This window comes from Elgaria multicarinata, chromosome 6 (assembly GCF_023053635.1).
Source record: "Elgaria multicarinata webbii isolate HBS135686 ecotype San Diego chromosome 6, rElgMul1.1.pri, whole genome shotgun sequence".
Classification (NCBI taxonomy): Eukaryota; Metazoa; Chordata; class Lepidosauria; order Squamata; family Anguidae; genus Elgaria; species Elgaria multicarinata.
In genome coordinates, this window is record NC_086176.1 from 110,114,112 (window position 1) to 110,139,212 (window position 25,101).

The 25,101-nt window shown below is 43.6% G+C and overlaps 2 protein-coding genes across 6 annotated transcripts in view; one reads left to right on the forward strand and one right to left on the reverse strand.

Annotated features, from left to right (window-relative positions):
• The window catches only part of KATNAL2 (katanin catalytic subunit A1 like 2), a 44,183-nt gene extending 26,222 nt beyond the window's left edge, over window positions 1–17,961 (reverse strand). Inside the window, exons 1-5 of the mRNA XM_063128707.1 lie at window positions 17,898–17,961; window positions 7,070–7,140; window positions 4,809–4,975; window positions 2,964–3,000; window positions 1,639–1,768 (exon numbers count right to left, since the gene is read on the reverse strand). Of these exons, the coding sequence (XP_062984777.1) occupies window positions 1,639–1,768; window positions 2,964–3,000; window positions 4,809–4,975; window positions 7,070–7,140; window positions 17,898–17,948 (456 nt within the window). The 5' untranslated portion in view covers window positions 17,949–17,961. The remainder of the gene's footprint in view (window positions 1–1,638; window positions 1,769–2,963; window positions 3,001–4,808; window positions 4,976–7,069; window positions 7,141–17,897) is intronic.
• A 5,025-nt stretch (window positions 17,962–22,986) lies between these two features.
• Window positions 22,987–25,101, forward strand: part of PIAS2 (protein inhibitor of activated STAT 2) — a 37,910-nt gene continuing 35,795 nt past the window's right edge. For 3 of the 5 annotated variants that reach the window (XM_063128283.1, XM_063128285.1, XM_063128288.1), the window contains exon 1: window positions 23,005–23,071. Coding sequence is in view for 1 of the 5 variants with exons in the window: in XM_063128286.1 (XP_062984356.1) it covers window positions 23,048–23,071 (24 nt within the window). In the remaining 4 variants the exon portion in view is untranslated. Of the gene's footprint in view, window positions 23,072–25,101 lie in introns of all 5 variants that reach the window. The other 2 variants (XM_063128284.1, XM_063128286.1) reach the window with 2 other exon arrangements.

Genomic DNA, 25,101 nt, shown 5'->3' on the forward strand with positions numbered 1-25,101 from the left:
AGCAGTTTTCAAGTTACAGGGTGCTGAGGTTTCCAGGGAGGTGAGTTTTAGAAATGCCCACAATTCTCTGGGCTTGCTATCCCTAGCAGAACAGATGGCCGTGTCTGCAACACAGCTTTAAGATTTAAAGTGTTGTTTGCATGTATCTCAGGCTCGCCCATTTCTCTCTCCTCCTGCCACACAATCAGGAGGAAAAATAACGTTAAGTCTCACTTTCCCCGATTCTTGGCTTGGTGTTGAATATGAACCAGGAATCATTGTTTAAAACAAACTCTGGTTTGTTAAGCAAGCCAACAATCAGGGTTTGCTGGTGCAGGAATCATTGTTGAAAACAAACTCTGGTTTGTTAAGCAAACCAACAATCAGGGTTTGTTGGTGCAGCACTTGACCTGAGAGTTTGTTTAACGACACAGTTCCTGGTCCCTACATAATGACAAACCAGGAATCAGGGGAAATGAAACAGAGACATACTTTATTCTGCCTCCCGTACAGAAGAAGGTGTGGGGAGGGGACATGTTTGAGCCCAAGGCTTCACTCAGTCTTGCTGAGGCTCACGCATGTAACACTGAACCCTGTCTTAACATTATGTGCTAACCAGGTCAGTGCATTCTGCTAAGTTTGCAACATCTAGGTTGCCAGTAGAATGCGGTGCTAATCTCAATAGCAGCCTTCCCTAACCTGGCACTCTTCATATGGGTTGGACAGCAACTCCCATCATTCCCACTAGCATGGCTGTTGGAAGGCAACATACAAGGCCACAAACTATGGCCAAACATACCAAAGCCACACATCATAAATAACTCTTTGACCAGATCAGCCACAGCATCTCTGATTAAAATGTTCTGCAGCATTTGGGGCTGGGAAAAGGCTTCCAAAGCCCTGGAGAGATGCAGCCAGTCACAGCAGACATGCTGGGCTAGGTGGTCCATTGATGTGATGACATTAGGCAGCTTCACAGCTTCCTAACTACCTTCCTGTTGAACATTCTGGGCTGGAGCCAATGCGGAATAGCAGGACAAAGAGGTAGATCTTGGAAACTTCCCTATTCAACACAGTGCCAAGCCAACGCCCATTGTGTTACTTTTCTCTATCAAATTATTTAATATTTAAAGCGTTTACATGGTTTGGGTCCAGGCTACCTGCGGGATCGCCTTCTCCTGTACAATCCGCCCCGCATACTCAGGTCCTCTGGGAAGAATCCACTTCAGTTAGCAAAAACTAGATTAACAATGGTTACCCAGAGGACCTTTTCTTCCACTGCTCCCAGACTGTGGAATGGCCTGCCGGAGGAGATTCGTCAACTTGACAGTCTTTTAGAATTTAAAAAAGCAATAAAGACTGATCTATTCCGGCAGGCCTATCCAGTGAATTTTTAGAATGTTTTCAGGATGTTTTAATCATGTATGGTATGTTTTAATGTGTATTTTATATCATGTTTTTATACTGTTTGTTTTATACTTTGAATTGTTTTAGTTTTTGTGAACTGCCCAGGGAGCTTCGGCTATTGGGCAGTATAAAAATGCAATAAATCATCATCATCATCAATCTCAACAATCTACAAGTTGCCTTCTCCAGCTGCTAAACAGACTGCACTCCCCAAATTTAGTGGAAAGCAAAAAACCAATGAGGAATCTCAACCTGTTTAGGGCTCTCCTTGCTGGAATATTTGGGGTCAGCTGTCCTAGCAGGCATAGCTTTTGATACCGGCCTCTGCGCTGTTTGATGCTGGCTGATTTTAGGAAGGTTCCGACACGTGCCGCTAGCTGCCCTAGGATACAAAAACAGCTTTCAGGAGGTGTCAGGTTTACATGCTGCCTTGAAATGCTGAAGGACGACGGGCTGAATGTTAACACAAGTTAGCCAATATTGTAAAAAGTGGCGTCTTAAACCAAAGTCAATCCAGAAAACAAAAAAAGGTTTAAGAAAATTAGTATGAAATGCGGAATAGCAGGACATAAAATAAAAAAACCACATAAAAAGTATTAATAAACACTTGGAAATGTAAATATTTAATCCTTTAACAAATACATACAATTAAAATACAAACTAAATAGTCCACAAACGTAAAACATACAGCTATCCCAACCGCCTTTCGACCCACATGGTCTTCATCAGTGGGGAATTTTTTATTTTTTACAACGTTCTAGCCTCAAATACAAAAGGTTTTAATGAGCTCAGTAATTCCATTTGGACCAAGCATTCGCTCCTGTAAATCTGATCTGTTTCTGTCCATCTGAGGATGCATCAGAAAAAACGGGGGACTTAATGTTCCCTCCTATCTCATAACTGCACTGGCTGCCTATTCGCTACCGGGCCAGGTTGAAGGTTCTTGTACTTGTGTCCAAAGCCCTAAACAACTTTGGACCAGGATACCTGAGAGAGCGCCTTCTCCCTTGCCAACCAGCCCGGTCACTGAGGTCATCCGAGGGCCTGCTCCTGGTGGTCCCACATAGATCCATCCTCCGATTGGAATCCCCCAGGGGAAGAGCCTTCAGCGTGGTGGCCCCCCTCCTGTGGAACTCCCTGCCTCTGGAGGTCAGGCAGGCGCCAACCTTGTACTCCTTTCGGCGCCTCCTGAAAACATCTTTATTCCAAGAAGCCTTTCTCTAACATGCAGCCTTGGATTTCTGTTTTTGCTTCTTTTTAAATTTTTGTTTTAACTGTTTTATTCTGTTTTTATTTTCATTTTACCTTGTACACCGCTCCGAAATTTTTCAATGGGGAGCGGTATATAAATACTCTAAATAAATAAATAATATAATAAATAACTTCCAAAATGTAGCTGAAGTATGGGTTGAATCCTTAGTGCAGGCTTCCAAAAAGGCACTGCTTCCAAAAGCATATCCAAGCCTGCCGGAGTGGGGTGGGGAGTTAAACAAAAGAACGAATGAATTAAGAATGTGCGCTACGGTTACAAAAACTCTATTACCTGATGCTCTCCTTGCAGCTGCCATCGCTCTTACCTTTTTGACTTTCCTCCACTTCTTGTTTTATTATCTGCTGTGTGGAGAGAGAGAGAGAGAGAGAAATAGGAAAGAGAATTTTCTTTTCTTTTTTAAAAAAATGTAAAACGAACAATAGTCCTGGAGGCCTCAATCCAATACAGAGATTGTGTCGGACTGTGATCTAATATTTGCTATCATGAACATGGTTGTTCCCTACATGCAACTAGGCTCTACAGAGCAAGTGAACATTACGCGCACCCCCAGATTGTATGCAACATGGAGTACAATCCCTTCTCCGCCTTAAGCGGAATTGAAATGAAGGTGAGCTGCAGAAGTGAAGAGACTGGAGCAGGCAGGGACCATCAGAGCCTGCTTCAGTTGGAAACCCCCCCACCCCCCCAGGGCTAACTGCCATCTTCACCTTGTGGGGAAGAAGGAGCTGTTGGTTTGCCCCTCCATTGGGAGATGAGAGGATGGAGCAGGGCCTTCCCACCAGCCTAAACAGTCTCCTTAATTTCTTTTTATTTTCTCCCTCTTCCCTCCCCATCCACTTTTCCTTGTGTGTCATGTCTTTTCTTTTTTTTAGAATGTAAGCCTGAGGGTAGAGACTGTCTTCTTTATTGATACATTGTAAGCCGCTCTGAGAGCCTTTTGGCTGAGGGGCGGGATAAAAATACTCTAAATAAATAAATAATAAATAAGTGCAGTATCTTTGCAATGCTTCCCTTCCTTTCATTGAGGTTTGCTCAGGAACACATACATCCCAGGCAGCAGATTGTGTCCGTCAATCCCATTGCAAAACCACATGGTGGCTTGCAAAACCATGGCTACCTGCAAAGGCTTCTGGGTGAATGGCTTTTCTGCCTTTAAGCTAGCAAACTGTTGTTTTGCTTCTGTACCAGGCAGCAACATTCCTTTGCGTTATGGGAAAGATGAATCAAAGCACAGTTACAGTGATCTCATGGTGTCTTATTTGGAAACTCTTAACGAGCTGACATTCCAGAGTGGTTCAGCCTCAGACTGAACCATAACACCTTTAGAAACCCAATTAGTGGGTCTTCTCCGTGCCAAGGAAATGCCAAGTGATTACAACAATGCTATAGTCTTTTATGATGAGAAGAGTTGCTTTGTTATTAATCCACATGTATGACTGATCTTTCTCTGAAGTTGGCAGCAATGCCAGTCTAGTTATACTATAACTAAACTTGTGCCCAGGGGGTGGGCGTCCATTATTTATTGCGAATGCCTGACTTCTATCCCAACCCTGTGTTGGATCCAGAATCTGTCTTCTGCAAGAAGGGCTCCGTCTGCTTGCAGAAAATCCCTCCGCCTGATTTTTGAGGATCCCCCCCAAACAGATATGTACCACAGCTCAACTCATTCAGCGGGGTCTCCTAACTCTCTGTGTAGCATTTTCAGGCAGCTAGACAGGCTGCCGTGGGAAGGAAGGGGCAGGGAAGTCCACTTCTGTCAGTGCAGTTGATCCAGTGCAAATCTGGATCTAACCCCAGGCCCAATTGCATGACTAGTTGAACAAAAATGTGGACAGGGAAGTGTGTCCAGGGTTGCATACACATGGATTCACAGCGGAAAATAACGCAGCATGGACGGAGAGCAACCACAGTGAAATGTGAATCCAATTTATGCCCCCAGTTCCTAATCTGGCAAGTGATACATACTGTATGCAGACTAGGAATGGCATACTTATTAGTACCAGCGCATAGAGGACAACCCTCAAGAGCAGAGACCACCACACTTCTTTGTTCACGGCACTAAAGCAGCTTTAAATATTAGCGGAAGCAGCAAAACCTGAATTAAACAATGGTGGGAAAGAAGATATTCTTCCTCCACAGAGCCACGTACTGGTGTCTAAGGCTTTTTTGGTAATCTTCGGATACTTTTGGAATTTAACGTAGTAGTAGCTTTCATATTCCATCAAAATAGTCTCAAGATCGACATTGTCACAAACTTCAAAGCGCCGCAAGCCCAGCTTCGTCTCTTGCTCCAGGGCGTTGGCGGCACCGACGTACCTGGGAATGACAAGTTTCGGAGGTTCCAGTGGATTGTCAAGACGCAATCGTTGTAACAGGAAGGCACGTGTCATACAAAAGAGGGGAAATGCAACAAAATACAGGCTTAGGATTGTTGAGGGACCACTGAAATAATCAAACATATTATTATTGGAGTGCCGTTCGTATTAGCCACGTGCAACGTTTGCAGAAGCAGCTACTTTAGAATGAGCCAATCTCTGCGCTTCCAGTGTACAACCAGTTCTGCCAGGGCCAGTCCAAGACATTTTGCTGCTTAAAGCAGAACAGCAAACGGCATCCTAGCTCCCCAAGTTAAAACACATAGAGCCCAACCACAGAAGGCTGGCGGCTCCAATGTCAGCAGGGCAGTGAATCCGCTCCGGGTTTCAGTTAGAACCAGTCAGAACTCTAAAGGAGCGAGCGAGCGGATTCACTGCCTCACTGCACCTGGGATAGCTCCTTTAGAGTTCTGACTGAAATTCAGAGCTCTGCCCCACTGACATCAGAGCCACCAGCCTCCACTGGACCCACCACTGGGCAAGTTATATTGGCACCCGAGGCAGAAAATCCCAGAAGCACTTCTTCCTCTTTCCTAGTAATAAAAATAGAGTAATAATATTGCCAGAGAGCTTCAGCTATTGGGCCGCATAGAGATGCAATAATAATAATAAAAAAAAGCAGCAGATAAAATAAATAATAATTTCCATAGCCACTAATTTTCTGCCCTTAGATGACAGAAGAAATTAGCTGCCTCTCTCTGCATAATGGGAGCCCTGGCCTAAGCTCTGAGCCAAGAGTGACTGCTGCAAACTGATGTCTTCATTGGAACCTCTTTAAACAGGCTATCTAAAAATCACGTGCTGTTTTACCATTTTAATGATTTGTTATTGCTTTCATTGAACTTACATAGTTTCAGGTTTTGCGTCTTCCGCTAACATAGTCACTCAGGAAGCCTCATCAGGAGGAGGGTAAAAATACTTTAATAAATAGGTTGATCCCGGGCTTTGGGATTGGGGGATACGTAAGGTACAATCCAATGTATGTCCTACTTAGAGTAGAGCTATTGAAACGAATGGGACTTCAGCTAGTCATGACTAACTTGCATCTCATTCATTTTAATAGGTCTACTTTAAGTAGGACTTGAGTTGGATTTTACCCGTAGTTCCCACAAGCCTGAAGCCTGCCCACCCTGGCTTTAAAACAGTTAGTGTTCTATTATGATTCACTTTACAGGTAGATAAATTGAGGATGGGCTTTTATAGATAAAGAACTGGGAAAGTACTGTGATCATTTAGGGCACAGGGACGGCTCAAACATTTGCTCCTTTGCCTTCCCCCTCCCCCCATTCATCACCTGCTCCACCTCCAACCCCAAACTTCTTCCACCACGCCCACCCCACCACTACACACCATCTGGCTTCATAGAATAGCAGAGTTGGAAGGGGCCTATAAGGCCATCGAGTCCAACCCCCTGCTCAATGCAGAAATCCACCTTAAAGCATCCCTGACAGATGGCTGTACAGCTGCCTCTTGAAGGCCTCTAGTGTGGGAGAGCTCACACTTTTATTCATTCCTTCCCTTTCTCTCACTGACTCTTCCACACCATTTATATTTTATATATATCTCAAACAGTTCTTACGTCGTTTTGTAGAACCCGGTTATTCATGTGAAAATCACAGTCATCACATAATAGCCCAGTCATCTGAAGCGTTCATCACATGAAAAACACTCCATCCCTCCAAGTTACACCTGATGAAAAACTGTCATTGCATGAACAGATTGTTAACAAGTCATTTGAAGAACCAGCTTGCAATTGCCTACTGAAAATAGGAATCTACTCCAGGTGTCTGGGCAGAAGAGCTTTTCAAAAGTGTGTTCTCCCTCTAGACTATGACCAAGGCGGCCACCCTTGACAACTGGGAGAAAGCTCCATTGAAATCAATGGGCTTATTTCCAAGTAGAAACACATAGGATTGTGCTAGGAAGCGGACAGCTAACAACGGCTGTATTCTTGCTACCATACTGTTCATTTAAAAACAAGAATGAAAAACAATAAAAAAATAACCTCTATCCTGTTAAGCAAAAAAAGTCATACCCTTCTTCAGTTAAATAATGTAAAATCAGAATTAGAAGATTTTTTCGACGGGCTTCTGTCCGCATCTCTTCCTGCAAATAAAACGGAAAGTTTTAAAATATACTCTTCTTTTATAAGTGTTTTAGAAACACTGCTGGTTGGAGATTGTAAGCCTCCTGGAAGCAGAGACCTGTTGCATGCATGCGTCTTATGAAAGTAAGTGTGTGCGTGCCTGTGCATGTGTGTCTGCAAAGTACAGCCATAAAGACTAATCCCTTCCGGCAGGCTTACCCAGATGAATTTTAAACCTAAGAATTATAAGATGTTTTGATTGTTATTTTAATATTGTATTGGTTTTATATGCTCTTTTAATCAGTTTTATGCATTTGATTTATATTGTATTATTGTATTTAATGTTGTTCCCTGCCTCAATCCAGAGGGAGAGGTGGTTAAGAAATAAATAAATAAATAATTATTACCACCACCATGTAGACCGATGAATCTCCAACAGAGATAAATTTTAATATATGCTGTTCCTATTAAAATATTTTCTGTATTCAAACATGCTGTAGTAAATATTACTAGTATGCAGCCAACTCAGTAAATTTTAGGATTAATTCTGATGGGACAATTGGTAGATTTTTCAACTGGGATATGAATGTTGTTGCTATTAGTAGATTTTCAGCTTTAACGTTTTAAGAGTTCCATAGCTGTTAACCAAGATTAAGTAAAAAGTAAGTGCATTTGCTCACTTTTATATCTGGCTTCACTGGTTTCTCCTAACTCCGCTGTCTATTTTAGATTGTATATTCCTTGGAGTTTATAAATAATAAAACACCATGCACACAGACGGTGCTCTTTAAATAATACTTTACACTGATGTCATTTACATATATACACAACGTACATTGAAATCAATGGGTTTTACACACATGCAGGCTGCAATCTATACATACTTACTTGAACTCAAGGAGGCTTACTTCTGAGGAGACAAATGTAAGCTTGCACTGTCATCATAGGATTATAGTCTACAGAAAGCAAGTGTCTCCCCTTATTAATTCACAATGAAAACTGGTTTTTGAAGAAGGAATCTGACCATGTTGTGTGTGGGGGGTTTTTTTTTTCAGGAAGTAGAGCGCCATCTAGTGCTCCCAGAAGGAAAGCCATTTTTCATTTCTGCGCATTTTTGAAAATGAATACTTGACTTGCACTGGGGAAAAATGAGCAATGCAGCAGTTATAAAAGCACGCTAGGGCACACTAGTTCCTGCAAAAGGACAGCTAGCAAGACACAAGTAGACTTCTGGGAGACCAAAGCTCCCATCCACAGAAGGGGCTGCCCGTTGCATCTCTGAATGATTCATGCTCTGGGCTTATCTCCTGCCAAATCAAGAAGGTCTCACACAGAAACACAAGGTCAGGGTAGGCACCTCAGTTCTTTCTCTACACAACAGTATGTCATTTCAGGTTTAAATGCATGCAGTGCCACCAATTTCAACATTCAAAAGGTCATACGCCTCCGCTATCACAATTTTTTCTGAAACAATCGCTGAAATCTACATTCCATTTTTTATTATTATTATCATTATTATATAAGGCCCAGTAGCGAAAGCGCTCTGGGCGGTTTACAAAACATGATCATCTTAAAAATACAATATAAAATCTATTTTAAAAATTACATACAAAACAATTTAAAACATGACTTTAAGCAGGAAAAATTAGGCTTTCAACAATGTCTTAATTCCAGTTCCGATAGGGAGTAGAATCCAATTAACCCCTCCCATGGACAGAACAGCTTTCCTCAGTAGAAGTGGAGAGAATTCCCCTTTTTGCCATGGTCCAAGGCCGAGAGCCCTCCGAGACGGATGTTTCAGGTGGCAGCAACTCCGAAGAGGAGTTCGAACCAGTTCCCAGACCTTCACAAGTGGGGCCCTGTACCTGTCCTCTCAATCCTCAGAAGGTGCTGCTGCCCTCCAACTCTGAGGAACAGACAGCGGGGTCCTCCAGTGCTTAGAAAGGCCATGGGGAACATTCCCCAACCAGCTTCTCACTCTCCAGACTTTCACCTCGCTCCCAAAAGCCAGCAGCCGCAGGAAGCTGTCACTGGTTCTTAAAAACAATAGCAACAGATGCAGCCCTGGAGGAGGTAGAGGTCCCAGAAGCACTCTGCCGGCTTGGCTTTAAAATTCTACCAGTTGCTCTAAGCCGAGAGTAGGCAACCTGGTGCCCTTCAGATGTTTTGGAGTATGGCTCCCATAAACCCTGACCACTGGCCTTGCTGACTAGGATTTCTGGGAGATGCAATCCAAAATATCCAGAAGGCACCAGCTTGCCTCCTTCTGCCATAGCTCAGTGTGATAGAGCACCCGCCTTGCATGCAGAAGGTCCCAATTTGGATCCCGGGTTTCTCCAGGTAGCGCTAGGAAAGGATCCTGCCTGAAACCCAGGAGAGCCACTGTCAGTCAGTGTCAACAATACTGAGCGAGATGGACCAAGCGTCTGACTCAGTATAAGGCAGCATCCTATGTTCCAGTGCTCTAACCCAGTGTCAGGCTGATTTGTCTCTCTTGGATGCTGTCCATGGTCCTGAAACTGCCATGGACCAGGACACTTCCCCTCCAGCCCCCTCAAATTCTGCTCCAAGGGGGTTAAAGAGGCAACCCTCTGGAGCATCTCTTCAGGGGAGCAGTGGGCTACAAGTCCCATTGCGCAAGCAAATGTATGTTTGTGAAACACTGGATTTTATCTGTAACATTTATTCAAACAAAACCCTAGCACTTGTCGTATTAGTTTCCAAAAATGCTCACAACTCAGCATTTTTTTTGAGTTACCCCGGCTCTGGCTTAGAGCAGGGCAGGCAACCTGGTTCCTTCCAGATATTTTTCACTACAACTCCCATAAGCCCCGAAACAGCATGGCCAATGGTCACAATTTATGGGAGCCCCAAACATCCCAATATAGTTAAGGAGAACGGAAGCCACTTCCACATGCAAATCACTTGCTAGATCAGGAATTGCAGATGTAAATCTGATGCACTGCCAAGTATGGCTGCCATAGGATGTGCATTGGAATGCACACCCCGGTTGCCATGTCTACTCACAAGTAAATACCCTGGTTAAGTACAACTGGAGTTGAACTGGGGCAAGAGGCATTCGTCTTTTCTAAATTATTTAGTTCATTACTTGTTTGTCACTTTTTAAGCTGTATGGTTTCGCCTCTCTACCCAAGTTAAGTTGCTCTTTCTACTGTGCCTACTTTCCCCCATACATTACTTTGCTGCTTGTGTGATTTATATGTTGCTAAATAATTCTGGAGCCCAGGAATCAATTCAGCAGATAATAGGTTATTAGGAAATTATAAGCTAAGGCTGCAATCCAAAGCACACTAACCAGCGAGGAAACTGAAAGCCAGGGAAACTGTATTGATTTCACTCTTCTTTTGACTACTGCATACCTGTGAGAACATCTTTCAAAAGGAGCTCCACTGATATCAATTGTACTTCCAAGTCAACATGTTTAGGAGAGAAGTTAAGGAGTTCCCATTACAGGGAGACGTTTAGAGCAGTGGTTCCCAAAGTGGGCGGAACCGCCCCCTTGGGGGCGATGGGATTGCATAGGGGGGGCATTAAGAGGCAAGGGGGCGGCAGGGGGGCGCTCGAGGTGGTCTTTTCCGAGAAGCACCTCTCCAGAAGGTCTTAAAACCCAGGGACATTTTTATGGGAGAAGGTAGTTTGGTCCCAAGCCATATAGGGAAGAATCCACCCAGGTATTAATACCGTTTAAGAAGAGTCCTTTTAACGGTAAATTGAAATGTTTCAAAAGCACCAAAACCGTAATGAAGAGACATACCCTGCTTGGTGTGCCCCGCCACGCCGGCTGCAGAACAGAGGCATTCGCTCTCTTTTCCCTCCCTCCCTCAGCAAGCCTGCGGCAGGTGCTTTGGATTTTGAATAAATATTAAATTAATTGTTACTGTTTTGCATTTTTTTGTTATTATCTTCCTTAGTGGGTTATTGGAAGCCGCTATTCTGAATAATGATTTTTATAGTATAGGGTAGGGGGGCACTGGGCATGAGTTTGTGGAACCAAGGGGGCAGTGACCTGAAAAAGTTTGGGAACCACTGGTTTAGAGGATCCAGCCCTACACTAGTCTTACAGACCATTCTCTGGCCTCCTTAGAAATTGTGATACAAGATGCAGGTGAAGTTGGGGAGGTAGACAGGGAAGGAAGGGGTTTGGCTCATCCCCCACAGAGATGGCCTTACATTCTTCTTCGTAGCCCAATCCTGTTACCTCTAACTTTAGGCTTTCTCAAGTGTGTGACGATGGATCTGCTTCCCTTACCAGACCAAACAGATCACGTACTTGTTCATAGCTTTCTAAAATCCCGGATCTACTGTAATCTATACACCTGCCCAAATCCAGAACTAGGATTTAATCCTAACAGTGAGAAGTTTGGACCCATGCACCTTTTCGTTTAAGACGTCCTCTGAGTATCACCCTGCTATGTTGCTTTTAAACTGCAGGACTGCACTTATTCATTGTTATAGACAATTTGAGACTTTAATATTTGTTTTAAGCTTTCATGTTTCTAGACTTTTAGGCTTTTTGAGTAGAGATTGTTGAATGTTCAGAAACCCAAGGCTGCCTTGGCAGTTCTAATGGTAACATGCTTTAAGGTGGATTCTGAGCAGAGGGTTGGACTTGATGGCCTTATAGGCCCTTCCAACTCTTACTACTTTATGATTCTATGATTACTACAGTTTACATAGCTTCCTTCTGTTTCACTTGGGCCCTAACTTTGGTTCTGCTCCTTCCTTTCTAAGCCTGAGTCTAACCCTTTCTCTTTACTGCTTGGCTGCGACAATGGACTGGATGAGGGCTAATAAACTGAAGCTCAATCTAGACAAGACTGAGATGCTGCTGGTGGGTGGTTCCTCTGATCGGATGGGGGGTGTTCAACTGGTTCTGGATGGGGTTGCACTCCCCCTGAAGGAGCAGGTTCGTAGCTTGGGGGTTCTCCTAGAACCATCTTTGTCACTTGAGGCACAGTGGCCTCGGTGGCACAGAGTGCCTTCTACCAACTTCAGTTGGTGGCCCAGCTACGCCCCTATCTGGACAGGGATAACCTAGCTTCAGTTGTCCATACTTTGGTAACTTCCAAATTAGATTACTGCAATGCCCTCTACATGGGGCAGCCTTTGAAGACGGTCTGGAAACTGCAGCTTGTGCAAAATGCGGCGGCCAGATTGATAGCTGGAACAGAAAGATTTGAGCATATAACACCGATTCTGGCCCGCTTGCATTGGCTGCCTATATGTTTCCGAGCCCAATTCAAGGTGCTGGTTTTAACCTATAAAGCCCTACATGGCTTGGGACCACAATACCTGATGGAACACCTCTCCCGACATGAACCTACCCGTACACTGCGCTCAACATCTAAGGTCCTCCTCCGAGTGCCTACTCCGAGGGAAGCTCAGAGGAAGGCAACAAGGGAGAGGGCCTTTTCGGTGGTGGTCCCCTGACTGTGGAATGATCTCCCCGATGAGGCTTGCCTGGCGCCAACGTTGTTATCTTTTCTCTTCTCCCAGGCATTTTAACAGCATTTAACAACGTTAAGTTTGTTTTAATGGATCCCAGAATTGTTGTTTTAAATGGATACTGTTGTTGTTTTTATACTGTTTTTATGTTTTTTTAAAACTTTGTATACTTTTAATGATTACTATTTTTAATTGTTGTAAACCGCCCAGAGAGCTTCGGCTGTGGGGCGGTATATAAATGTAATAAAATAAATAAATAAATAAATACTGCAAATCATTCTAGTCCTTGGCAAACATTCCCCATATTGCCAAAACTCAAACATGCCATGCACATCTGCACTCAGTGACACTCATACTGATTTGCATGATTTCCATAATTTATTCCAAGCACAATATTTAGTTGTTGTTGTTTTTTAAAAAAAGTCCAGAGTTAATCCAGACCTACCATGCTACCAAAGACAAACACTGCCAGTGGTTACCATAGAAGTGGTAGATCTTAGACATGTGTGAAGAATAGAAGCACTTAAAGAGCAAAACATTACTTAAAATTCAGTTTAGGTTTATAGTGATTTACGCTTGCTTCTTTAATTGGTATGTAGAATGCCCCCAACTTTACAGCCATTGGTATTTCAATAGATGTTTAAGTGTTTAAAGTTTAATAAGCTCCCATTCCTAGAACAAAAAAATGGGTGTAATTAAATTTTCAATTACTATAAGGGGTTTTCGGTCCATACAATTAATAAAAGCTTAAGGCACTTAAACAGGAGCTAGCTTTAAATGCTAAAAGTGCTTCCCTAATTAGCTTCAATGCTTACAGAGCACATTAGTCATTTCTTAAAATGCCACACGTTGTTTTCTTTGCAGCTGCCAAAAGATGAATTAGCGTGCAATCAAGGTTTAATATTACAATCAGATAATTCCTCAAGGTTCTTTTTTTCTCTCCGAAAAGGTGCTGATATTGCTCTGCTAATTTAAATGGATCTGAAGCTGGGATGAATGGACCTGTTTTTTCCTCCATTCCTCATAGTCTTTGGACATTTTGATTTCTCCTTCCATCTCCAAAAGGGCACACGAGTCTCATTAAATATCTAATTAGCAAGTCTAAATGAAAGCAAGGAATGCTGAATGCATGTGCGTCAACCATACAAGAAGAACGTTACTATTATCTTAAAGGCTTGCAGACCAATCTTTTATTCAAGACAGGCAAAAAATAATAATTCCTATATATATTTAAGGATCACAGTGCCAGTTGTACATCTACCACAGCCCATTTCCCCCCTACCCTACCCTCTTTCTATTTCACACAGTGTCTTCCCTCTTGTTTTCTCTGCCATCCTGTATATATTGTTCATGACTGGATCTGTGAATACAAAGAGCCACTGGCAATTGTGGACACTTGCATGAAGGCCTGGAGGTGCACAAACTGACAACACTGATGCGATGTTGCATATTCCACAGCTGATGTGGATTATCACCAATACATGTTGGACAATGTGATCAGAGAGACTTCACATACTGCCTAGTCAATAATGCACAACTTCCCCAATTGTGCGCATTAGCTGACTGACACTATGCAGATGGAGATTCTCCAGTACCACTTGAAGACTGGGGATCAGGAAGTCCAGCAACTCTCAACCTTAGGAAACCCTTTCCACATCAATATACCTGCTGTGAAACTTCTACTACTTCCCTGAAAGACTGTGTTTGCAGTTTGGGGGTGCTCCTGGATCCGTCGCTCCAAATGACAGCCCAGATAGATGCGACGGCCAGGAGTGCCTACTATCAGCCTCGGCTGATACGCCAGCTGCGCCCCTTCTTAGAGTCAGAAGACCTAAAGACAGTTGTGCACGCGCTGGTAACTTCAAGGCTTGACTTCTGCAATGCGCTCCACATAGGGCTACCATTGTACCTAGTTTGGAAACTTCAACTAGTTTAAAATATGGCAGCCAGGTTGGTCACCGGTACATCTAGGGGTGAGCATATTACCCCAACATTAAAATCACTCCACTGGCTGCCAATTAGTTTCCAGGCAAAGTACAAAGTGTTGGTCATTACCTTTAAAGCCCTAAATGGTTTGGGTCCAGGTTACCTGCGGGATCGCCTTCTCCCATATAGTCCGCCCCGCACACTCAGGTCCTCTAGGGAGAACTTACTTCAGTCAGCCAAGACTAGGCTGACATCAGTTTCCCAGAGGACCTTTTCTTCTGTCGCCCCCAGATTGTGGAACGGCCTGCCGGAGGAGATTCATAAAATTAACTCTCTGTGTGATTTTAAGGCAGCCTTAAAGACCAGCCTTTTCCGGCAGGCCTATCCAGATCAATGTAAAATCGAGAATTTTTAAGATGTATTGATTCCTGTTCTAATGTTGTTCCCCGCCTCGATACAAAGGGAGAGGCGGGTAAGAAATAAATATATTATTATTATTACTACAGATTGCATAAGGTTGTGAGACACCTTCTAGAGCAGAGGTGGGCAACCTCCTTTCTGTTGAGAGCCACATTCTTTAGTGGACATTCAGTAGGGGGCCATATGTTGGTGCTGGGTAAGTCTGAAGCTAGTGGTGGATAGGCCAGAGCCAAAAGTGTGTGAGTGACCCCCTTTTCTCTTTCTTCTTCCTTCCCATGCAGAGGATTGCCAGGGAAGAGACCGATTGGCAGAGGTTTGAACTGATTGCATGCAGAGGGCTTTTTAAATTAAATTAGTCTGAGGGCTGCATAAATTAGGCACAGGGCTGTAGGTCACCAACCCCTCTTCTAGGGCTGGGTGAGCTCATGTAGAGTGCTAATCCATTACTATTGAGCTCCACTAAATACCCAGTCAAACTGAGAGTGACCCCTGCCCCAAGAACATCCTGACACTCCTCTGCAGCTGCAGATCACATATTAATAACAGTTATTCCAGCCCCTTGATCATTTTAGTTACCCTTTTCTGCACTGTTTCCAGCTCTATAATATCCTTTTTTAGGTGTGGTGACCAGAACTGTACCCAGTATTCCAAGTGTGGTCACACCATAGGCTTGAATAAGGGCAGTATGATAATCGAGTTTTATTTTCAATTCCTTTCCTAATTATGCCTAACATGGAATTTGCCTCTTTCACAACAGCTGAACATTGGGAGCAATATTTTAATGGAGCTGTCAGTCACCACTAGCTCAGATTCCATCACTGTATATGTGAAATTGGGACTTTTTTTGCCCCAAAATGCATCACTTTACACTTACATTGAACCACATTTGCCAAGTTGATGCACATTCTCCCAGCTTGGAGAGATCCTTTCAGAGCTCTTCACAGTCCATATTTGTTTTAAGCACACTAAATAACTGGTGTCATCAAATGTGGCCACTTCACTGCTAACTCCTTATTCCAGATCATTTATTAATAAGTTGAAAAACATTGGTCCCAATACAGATCCCTGTGGGACCCCACTGTTTGCATCCCTCCACTGGAAGGTCAACGTTTATCCCCACTCTCTGCTTTCTGTTATTCCATGACTGCTAAATTTGCTCAGAAGTCTTTGATGAGGGACTTCATCAAAGGCTTTTTGGAAGTCCAAGTAAACAATGTCCACTAGATCATCCCTGGCTACATGGTTTTTATTTTATTTTATTGAGTGATCAGTTACATTTCTATACCATCCATTAGCCAAAGCTTCCCTGGGGAATTCACAAAACAAAACTTAAAATTGTAAAATATAATAACAGAATAAAACATACTATAAAAAAGTAAGTTTAAAACAGAATAAAACCAAAGTAGGAACTAAGATAAAAGCCAGCAGCAGTGTGAAGATCTAAAATCTCTCTCTCTCTCTCACACACACACACACACACACACACAAAATATAAAGCCTGGAAAAATAAAAGTTCTTCACCTGGCACCAGAAAGACACCATAGGAGCCTCTCTGGGCATTACACAACTGGCATGCTACCACTGAAAAGGCCTTCTCCTTAGTAGCCACCTACCTACCTACCTCACCTCATTCAGTAGGGGCACATGGAGAAGGACTTCAGAGGATGGTCTTAAATTCTCTGTAGGTATAGATGAAAGGATACAATCCTTCAGGTAAAAAAGCCCCAAGCTTTTTAGGGCTTTATAAGTCAATACAAGTGACTTAGACTTGGAAATGGACTGGTACCCTAAGACACTCTCCTGCGACCATAGGATTGCTCTTATTAGCATTCAATTTGTCAATATAGCTGACAACTTCATCTTTTTCACTATTTGCCTCAGTTCCTCAGACTCCCTGAAAACATCAGTGAAGGCATAGGGATCTACCATACATCTTCTGCAGTGAAGACAGATAAAAAGAATTCATTCAACTTCTCTGTGATCTCTTTGTCCTTCTTTAGTACTCCTTTAACTCAATTGTCATCCAACTGTCTCTCTACCTGTTTTCCTTCTTCTGATATATTTAAAGAATTCTTTATTCCTGGCCTTGATGATGTTGGCAATACGCTGCTCAAAATGCACTTTTTTTGCATCTCATTGTCTTCTTACATTTCCTTTGTGCACATTTGTGTACTTTTTTTCTTCTCATTTGGGTAAGACTTCAATTTTCTGAAGGAAGCCTTCTTATCTCTAATAGCTTCCTTGACACTGCTTTTTAACCATGCTAGTGACTTCTTGGACTTGATGCTATCTGTGCATACATTCTAGCTGCGCTTCTCTTATTGTGGTTGTGAGTAAACTGCCAAGCATTTTTGGAGAGATTTACTCCTCTTGCCTTACCCTTTCAACTTCCTTTTTACCAATTCCCTCAGTTTAGAGAAGTTTCCTCTTCTGAAGTCAAATGCGACTGCATTGGACTACCTAGCAGTTTTCAACTTAAATATACATTAAATCTGATAGCACAATTTCCAAATGGTTCAACAATAGCCACACTAGGTCCTGGGTGGTACCAGTTAGGATTAAATCACAGGTCGGCTCTCTTGTGGTTGGTTCCATGACAAATTGTTCTAGGGCACAATCATTTAGGTATCAAGAAGTTTAACCTCTTTGTCATGACTGGAACATGCATTTATCTACTCAATTTGGTTGGACTCCAACTCCCATCACACCCAGCCAGCACACTGGCTGGGGATGATGGGAGTTGGAGTCCAACTTATCTGGGCGGCGCCAGATACGTGGGGAGAGCTGGTTTATTGGAACAATATTTTAAATAAACAGGCAGACCAGTAACTTCGCTCACAACGACACAGGCAATGCGCGTGCGCAACACAATCGCACCTCAGGGTGCGCATGCGCAGAGGATCCCGGTCGCTAGGGTTACCATAGTAACGAGGGAAACTACAACCAGGCTTCCCTTTCCACTCACCGCCTCTTTGGCCTGATACGTCGTTTTCAACGTTTGGTAGGTCAACTCCATTTGTACGGCAGGATTTAACAACACGGAACCTCGCCTACCCTTTCGTTCAGGGCTTCACGCGACAGCACCGCTACACGAATACCGCGGCCTTAGCGGTGCCTTTGGCCCATGTAGAAGACTGTCCAATCAACAGCCCGGAACGTAGAAGGCTTATCCAATAACAAAACGGGTAGGGTGGGATAAGGAACTAGCCAGTGGTGTTGTGGGGCGGGTTGAAAGACTGACCAATCACGATCGAATCGGGTGAAAGGCGGGGACTCTTTAAGAACTGACCTGTCAGTGAAAGAAAACGTGGAGATATTAGCCAATGAGAGCACAGAGAGGGGCTTTTCCCAACCCGCCTCCGTATCCCTTTTGATTAGGTGCACGTACGGCCACGCCTTCGGTTTTTAGCTGAGTCAGCGGAGAGGACTTGCTTTAATGGTCCAAGAAGCGCAGCTTTTGTTTAGTAGGGTGGGACGCCGGGGGCGTGTGAGGGGAGCACGTGCTTCAGGCTTAGAATTAACTTAGTAGTAGGCCTTTTCCTCTGTGCATTTGGACAACTCTCATATATTAACCTGGTAATTGCCAGGTTAAAGTTTCAGAAGCATCTCTATGGCTCTGGGTGCCCCTGACCCCAAGAAGACTGATGGGACTTTGGGGCTTTTGTCCGGGTGTTACTGTTGTGAACCTCCACCTATGCTCAACCTGTATATTGGTAAATAAATGCAAATATTACAAAACAATAGTGGGTCTCCTGTGACCTTAACCCAGGGTAAGTGCTGGAACCCTTGAAACCTCACTGCTCAGGTAATTGGGGTGCATTTAACACATCTGGCCAAGACATAAAACTTAGAGAGCGCTCTGTAAATAAGGAGTACCATAGCTCAGTGTCTCTTACTGAGTTGTATGTCACAAAGTAAATATGCTATTATATTATTTTAGTATTAATAATAATATCACTAATACATTAGAACATAGGTAAATGCCTTGTATTGAGTCAGATCATTGATCCATCTAGCTCAATATTGTCAACACTGTCTGGCAGCAGCTCCAGGGTTTCTTTCCCAGACCTACCTGTAAGTGCTGGGGGTCAAACTTGGGACCTTCAGCACGCAAAGCGCATGTCTGCTTCTGAACTATCCTCTCCCGCCCTCTCCCCATCTCTCAAACTGATATTATGCTTCAAGAAGAGCACAAGAAAGCAAAATGCTAATATTAAGAAAGTAAATTCGTCCATTCAGATTAAAGGAGTGTTACAGCAGATGGGGTGCTGGTGTATGTTTTGGACTACAACTTCCAGCAGTCCTGAACATTTTCTATGCTGCCTGGGGCTCATGGGAGTAAGACTTTAAAACATCTGGAGGATGCCAGGTTGGGGAAGGATGGACTAATTTATTGTGTAGCTTTTCATTTTATTTATTACATTTCTATGTTGCCCAATAGCTGAAGCTCTGGGTGGTTTACAAAGATTCAAAACCTTAAAAATACAATACTATGCAAAGTATAAAAACAATTGACATACAAATATATAAACACATAGCACAATCACACCCATATATCCTAGCAATTTTAAATAAGAAAAAATTCAGGATCTAATTAAAACCTCATCACAGCATGAACTTCCATACTTGAGATTTTTGAAGAGGACAATGGAGGAATTACCGTATTTCTTCGATTCTAAGACGCTATCGATTGTAAGACGCACACTAATTTTAGTACTACCAACAGAAAAAAAGCTTTGATTCTAAGTAATAATAAACGCACCCACGATTCTAAGACGCACCCCTTTTCAGAGATGTTTATATGGGGAAAAAAGTGTGTCTTAGAATCGAAGAAATACGGTATATATCCTATTACACAAAGTGTGCATAGTAAGCGCTATTCAAACAGGTTACTAATGCTTAATAGGCATGATTTACATATCCACATCCTATTTACTTAACATTGACATTGCTTGCTGTAGATTGGTTCAAGGTACTTTTTTTTTTGGTAATCTTTACAACCCTGTAAAGTTGGTAGTTTTATTCCCCCAATACTGTAGATGGGAGACAGGGGCCTGCCAAAGGCCACCTGACAAGGCAGATGTGGGTGTCAAACTGGGGAGCGTCCTGATTGATAGCTCAGTCTCATAGCTACTGGGCTGCATCCACTCTCCTACTTCAGTTTTCTGAGTCAGTACGACAAAACAACACTCCCTAATTCTTCTGCTCCCCTCCTTTCTTTGCAAGTCTTGTTGCTCTTTGTCGCTTCCAGAAGTTCAAAACAGAAAAGACCCATTGAAGTTCATTCAGTCGTAGAGCTCCGTCTTCATACACACAATTATGAACTATCTCTGTCCATAAATATATTTTCTATTGTTTATGGATAGAACTTCCTAAATAGGAATAGTCTGTTAAAATGTGATAAGAGCACCATAGCAACCATATTGATGGTTGTAACTGATCCTTCTTGCTGAATGAAAATAGAATTTTAGTTCTCAACAAATAAAGCTATGGGATATTAAACACCTGCAAACACAAGTATCCCTGGTAGCTTTGGAGTTAACAAGCAGATGGGTGGAGGGTTCAACCTGTTTCCAACACTGGTTATTTAAAAAGAAGGCCTGCTGGCTGGTTCTCTGGTAGTACTATGTGCTTGGGTTTACACAACTGTAGTTTCTCCTCTTCCTCAAAGAAGGTAGCAGAGATATCTCAACAACTGCCTCCATATCGAACCCCAAATCTACCACAACAAAAAGCAGAGAAAGAAATAAGGATAAAGCTGGCAATCACCTCTCAAGCTCCAAGGTTAAGAAGATGTTTCAGGAGGTTTAAAAGGAGATGGGAAAAGAAAAATAAAGCCACTTGCACCTGAGGTGAGTGTAAGGAGATGGGGAAGTTTGATTGTGGCTGCAACCCTATACAGTAACACCTAAAGAACACATGCTTTGAGTACAGTACAACCGACTTCAGAATAAATATACATAGAGGCTAAGGAGAGGAAGAGGTTTTGCTGTTATTGAAAACTTAGCACAATGATAGGGAGCAGCGAGATTATAGTAAGTTTTGAGTCCATTGGGGCTTACTCCCAGGTAAGAGAGGCTTGGAGTGTGGCAACGAGGGACAGGGCCTTTTCGGTGGTGGCCCCGGACTATGGAACGATCTCCCTGACGAGGCTCGCCTGGCGCCAATGCTGCTATCTTTCCGGCGCCAGGTTAAGACTTTCCTCTGTGCCCAGGCATATGGCAGCCCATCTTAATCACCCACATGTTTAGGTTTTTTTTCCACGGTTTTTAATGCTTTATGTGTGTAAGTTCTGTGTTTGAAATTTTGTATACTTGTTTTTATCTCAATTTTAGAATTTCTGTAAACCGCCCAGAGAGCTCTGGCTATGGGGGTGGCATAGAAGTGTAATAAATAAATAAATAAAGATAGAACCAAGTGCCAGTAATTTTATGTACTTCTCCTTCCTATGGAATTCTTTGCTCTTGGAGCCTCCTGAAAAGTTGTTTCAGGAAGCTTTTCTCAAGTGATTGGCGGAAATTTTTCAACACAGCGCATAGTTAAATTATGGAACTCACTACCACAAAATGTAGTGATGGCCACCAATTTGGATGGTTTTAAAAGGGGGTTAGATAAAATTTCTGGAGAAGGGTATCACTATTAATGGCTACTAGCCCTGATGGTTGTGTGCTGTCTCCAGTATTGGAGGCAGTAAGGCTGTGTGGTAAGAGCGGGAACACTGCTCTCTTTGGAGGGAGTTCATTGTCCAGATGAGAATAAATTTTGAGATGGACAAGTGGGTAAGATTCCAAAAACACGTTTATTTGATGCAATTGCTTCAAGACCAAACAACCAAGGAAGTATGAGTCCCATTCCGCGGTTACAGCAGTTATTTTATACACATTACAAGGCTCAGTCTTGTTGCTATTCTTTTCAAGACATGGCAGTGTGCTAAGTTTTCTCAGTAGAGAATGATAACTTCTAGCTTTTGCTTAGGTCTGTGTAGTTCAAGGACTTGTACATTTCCTGCAATCTCCTTTCTTCTAGTGCCGGCGAGCAGTCCCTTTCTGGTCACCAGAAATGGGTGCACCAGTTGGTGGGGAACATGGGTGGAAGGGTGCTGTTGTTGATTCCAGCTGGACATCAGGAAAAACTTCCTGACTGTTAGAGCAGTACGACAATGGAACCAGTTACCTAGGGAGGTTGTGGGCTCTCCCACACTAGGGACCTTCCAGAGGCAGCTGCACAACCATCTGTCAGGGATGCTTTAGGGTGGATTCCTGCATTGAGCAGGGGGTTGGACTCGATGGCCTTGTAGGCCCCTTCCAACTCTGCCATTCTATGTCCTGCTTTGTTGGTCCCTGGCCGATGGCTGGTTGGCCACTGTGTGAACAGAGTGCTGCACCAGCAGGGCTTTTCTTATGTTATCAGAAATCTCCCCCCCCCCCTTTTTTTTAAAGTATTTTAAAATAAGCTTTTATTATCTTATCCTGTTATTCAGTACTCTGAAATCTTGAATATGGTGGAGCAGTATGTACTGTAAATAAAAATAAATTCATTTCTGGAAAAGTAACATTGAAGTAAGCCGTCCCAGAATAAATTTGAGGTGAAGGCTGCAGGGGTGGTAAAAGAGACCCAGTTGGGTTCCATGCAGGGGAAAGACTCAGAAAGACACTCAGTTTATTTATTAGCTTTATATCTCGCTCTTTTGGCCAGCGACATTTATTTATTTATTTTATTTATTTATTTATTTATTACATTTTTTATACCGCCCAATAGCCGAAGCTCTCTGGGCGGTTCACAAAAATTAAAAACCATAATCAAACAACCAACAGGTTAAAAGCACAAATACAAAAAAATACAGTATAAAAAGCACAACCAGGATTTTTATTTTTAGCGAAGCGACCGTTGGAAAAGGCGGGAAAGTAGCCTTTGCGCACCCTCACGGAGCCCCGCCTCCCTCCCCCGAAGGCTATTCTCCTCCCGCCCTCCTCCCACCCCAGCAGCGGAGGGGGCGTGGCCCGGCCCGGCCCCGCCCTCACGTCACGCGACTGTGAAGGAGGAGGAGGCGGGGCGCTCGGAGCGTGCAGGATGGTGGCGGCGGCGGCTGAGGCTGAGCCAGGCGGCGGGTAGAAAATGGCGGATTTCGAGGAGCTGAGGGTGAGGAGAAGCCGCTGTTACCCTCTCGCGACCCCCATCCCACCCCTGCCTCCTTTAACCGCGCTCCTCACAGACCGCCCTTCTCCGGCTCCCGCGGCAGCATCTTCCCCTTCCTTCCTTCCTTCCCTTCTTTCTCCGGCCAAACGGATGAGCTCCTTTCTCCCGCCCGTCTCCCTCCGCCTCCAGGGACCGCCTCTCGTCCTCCCCTTCTTCACACACAGAAGGCGGGCTGGTCTGGCCGTGACCCTTCGTCCCTTTCTTCGACCCCCCCCCCCGGCCTATTTATCTCCCTTTCTCCTCCTCTCACTCCCCCCTCCCCCTTTAATTGCAGAGGCGCAGGCTGCAGCCCCCCCCTCTCCCCTACGCCTCCCTGCGAGTAAGCCTCCCTGGGCTGAATCGGGCTTAGTCCCCAGTAAGTCGCCCTAGGAGCCAACACTGGTGCCTTTCTTTTTCCCTTGACTACCCTTCCTTTGCTGTTTTTGCAGCTTGTGGCCTAACCCAATTTTCTTCTCCTCCCCCCCCCACCCCCGGGGGCATCATTTATTTATTTATCGATCCTCTCAGAGTGCAGGACACGGAATAACGGGATCAAGTTAAAGGAAGCCAGATTCCAGCTGGACATCAGGAAAAACTTCCTGACTATTAGAGCAGTACGACAATGGAATCAGTGACCTAGGGAGGTTGTGGGCTCTCCCACACTAGAGGCCTTCAAGAGGCAGCTGGACAACCCTCTGTCAGGGATGCTTTAGGGTGGATTCCTGCATTGAGCAGGGGGTTGGACTCGATGGCCTTGTAGGCCCCTTCCAACTCTGCTATTCTATGATTCTATGATTTCATTTATATCCCACCTTCCCCCACCCCAAGGAACCCATAATCCTCCTCTTCTCCATTTTATCCTCCTCTTCTCCATTTTATCCTCACAACAACAACCCTGGGAGGTAGGCTGGACTGAGAGTCTTCCTGGTTTCTCATACCTCTCTGATCTGTTCACCCTTTTGTGTGAGCGTTGCCCCTTACAATGCTGTTCTTGCAGGCCTTGCTTTTTATTCCCCCTCTAGCATTTCACATACAGATTTTTCTCCTGTATCTGTGTCAAACTAATTCTCCTGTTCCTCCCCTTTTCCTTCCGCATCCTCTTTTTTCCTTAATACCCCCCCCCCCCATTCCTTCTGTTTTATACTTTGAATGTTTTTAATTTTTGTGAACCACCCAGAGAGCTCTGGCTATTGGGCGGTATAGAAATGTAATAAATAAATAAATAATAAATAAATAAATAATAGATTCCCCTCAGAGCCAAGCCTTAGATCACTTGTGTTCTCCCACAATATCCTATCTCTGCTTTCCTTTTCATCTTGTTACACATCATGCTTTCTCCCCCACCCTAATCTTACTACTGTAGCCCATTTCCTGCCCTTTCCAAACTTGTTCTTCCTCACCCCCCTCCTCCTCCTCCAAGACTGGCAGCATAAAGAGTGCCAAGCGCTGCACAAATTTTAAGATGCAATCCTGTGAACACTTATTTCAGTCAAAGCCCCATCAATTCACTGCAACTTACTTCTGGATAAAAAAATGCATGTGATCAGTCTGTGAGTGTGTGTTTTATATTTTTGGGGACCTGGTGGGAAAATCCTTCCCCCAAGAAACCTGAGAGCCCTCAGGGATAACCTGCTTTTGAGTTCATCCTTGACTGTTACAAATTAGGAGCTGGAGGGAGAAAATAATACACATGGATTGTGACTATTCTGTTAATGAGATGTTAAGATGCTTTGTGCCTTTTATTTTACCCTTCAACCTAATATGACTTTGAATAAATTATGATTCATTTCTTGTGCTGGTGTATGCTGGATTTGGGGAATTGTACCGATTCCAATTTCCCCTTTCAAGTTTAGATTTTGTTCTGACACATTTTTTAAAAAATCATCTCTTATCGATAGTAATAGTTTGTACTGGGGAGTGGGAGTGCAGGAGTGAGAAGCACAGGAAGGGTTTAAAAGGATGTGTTCTTGCGTTTGATGTTCTCCCCTGCCTTG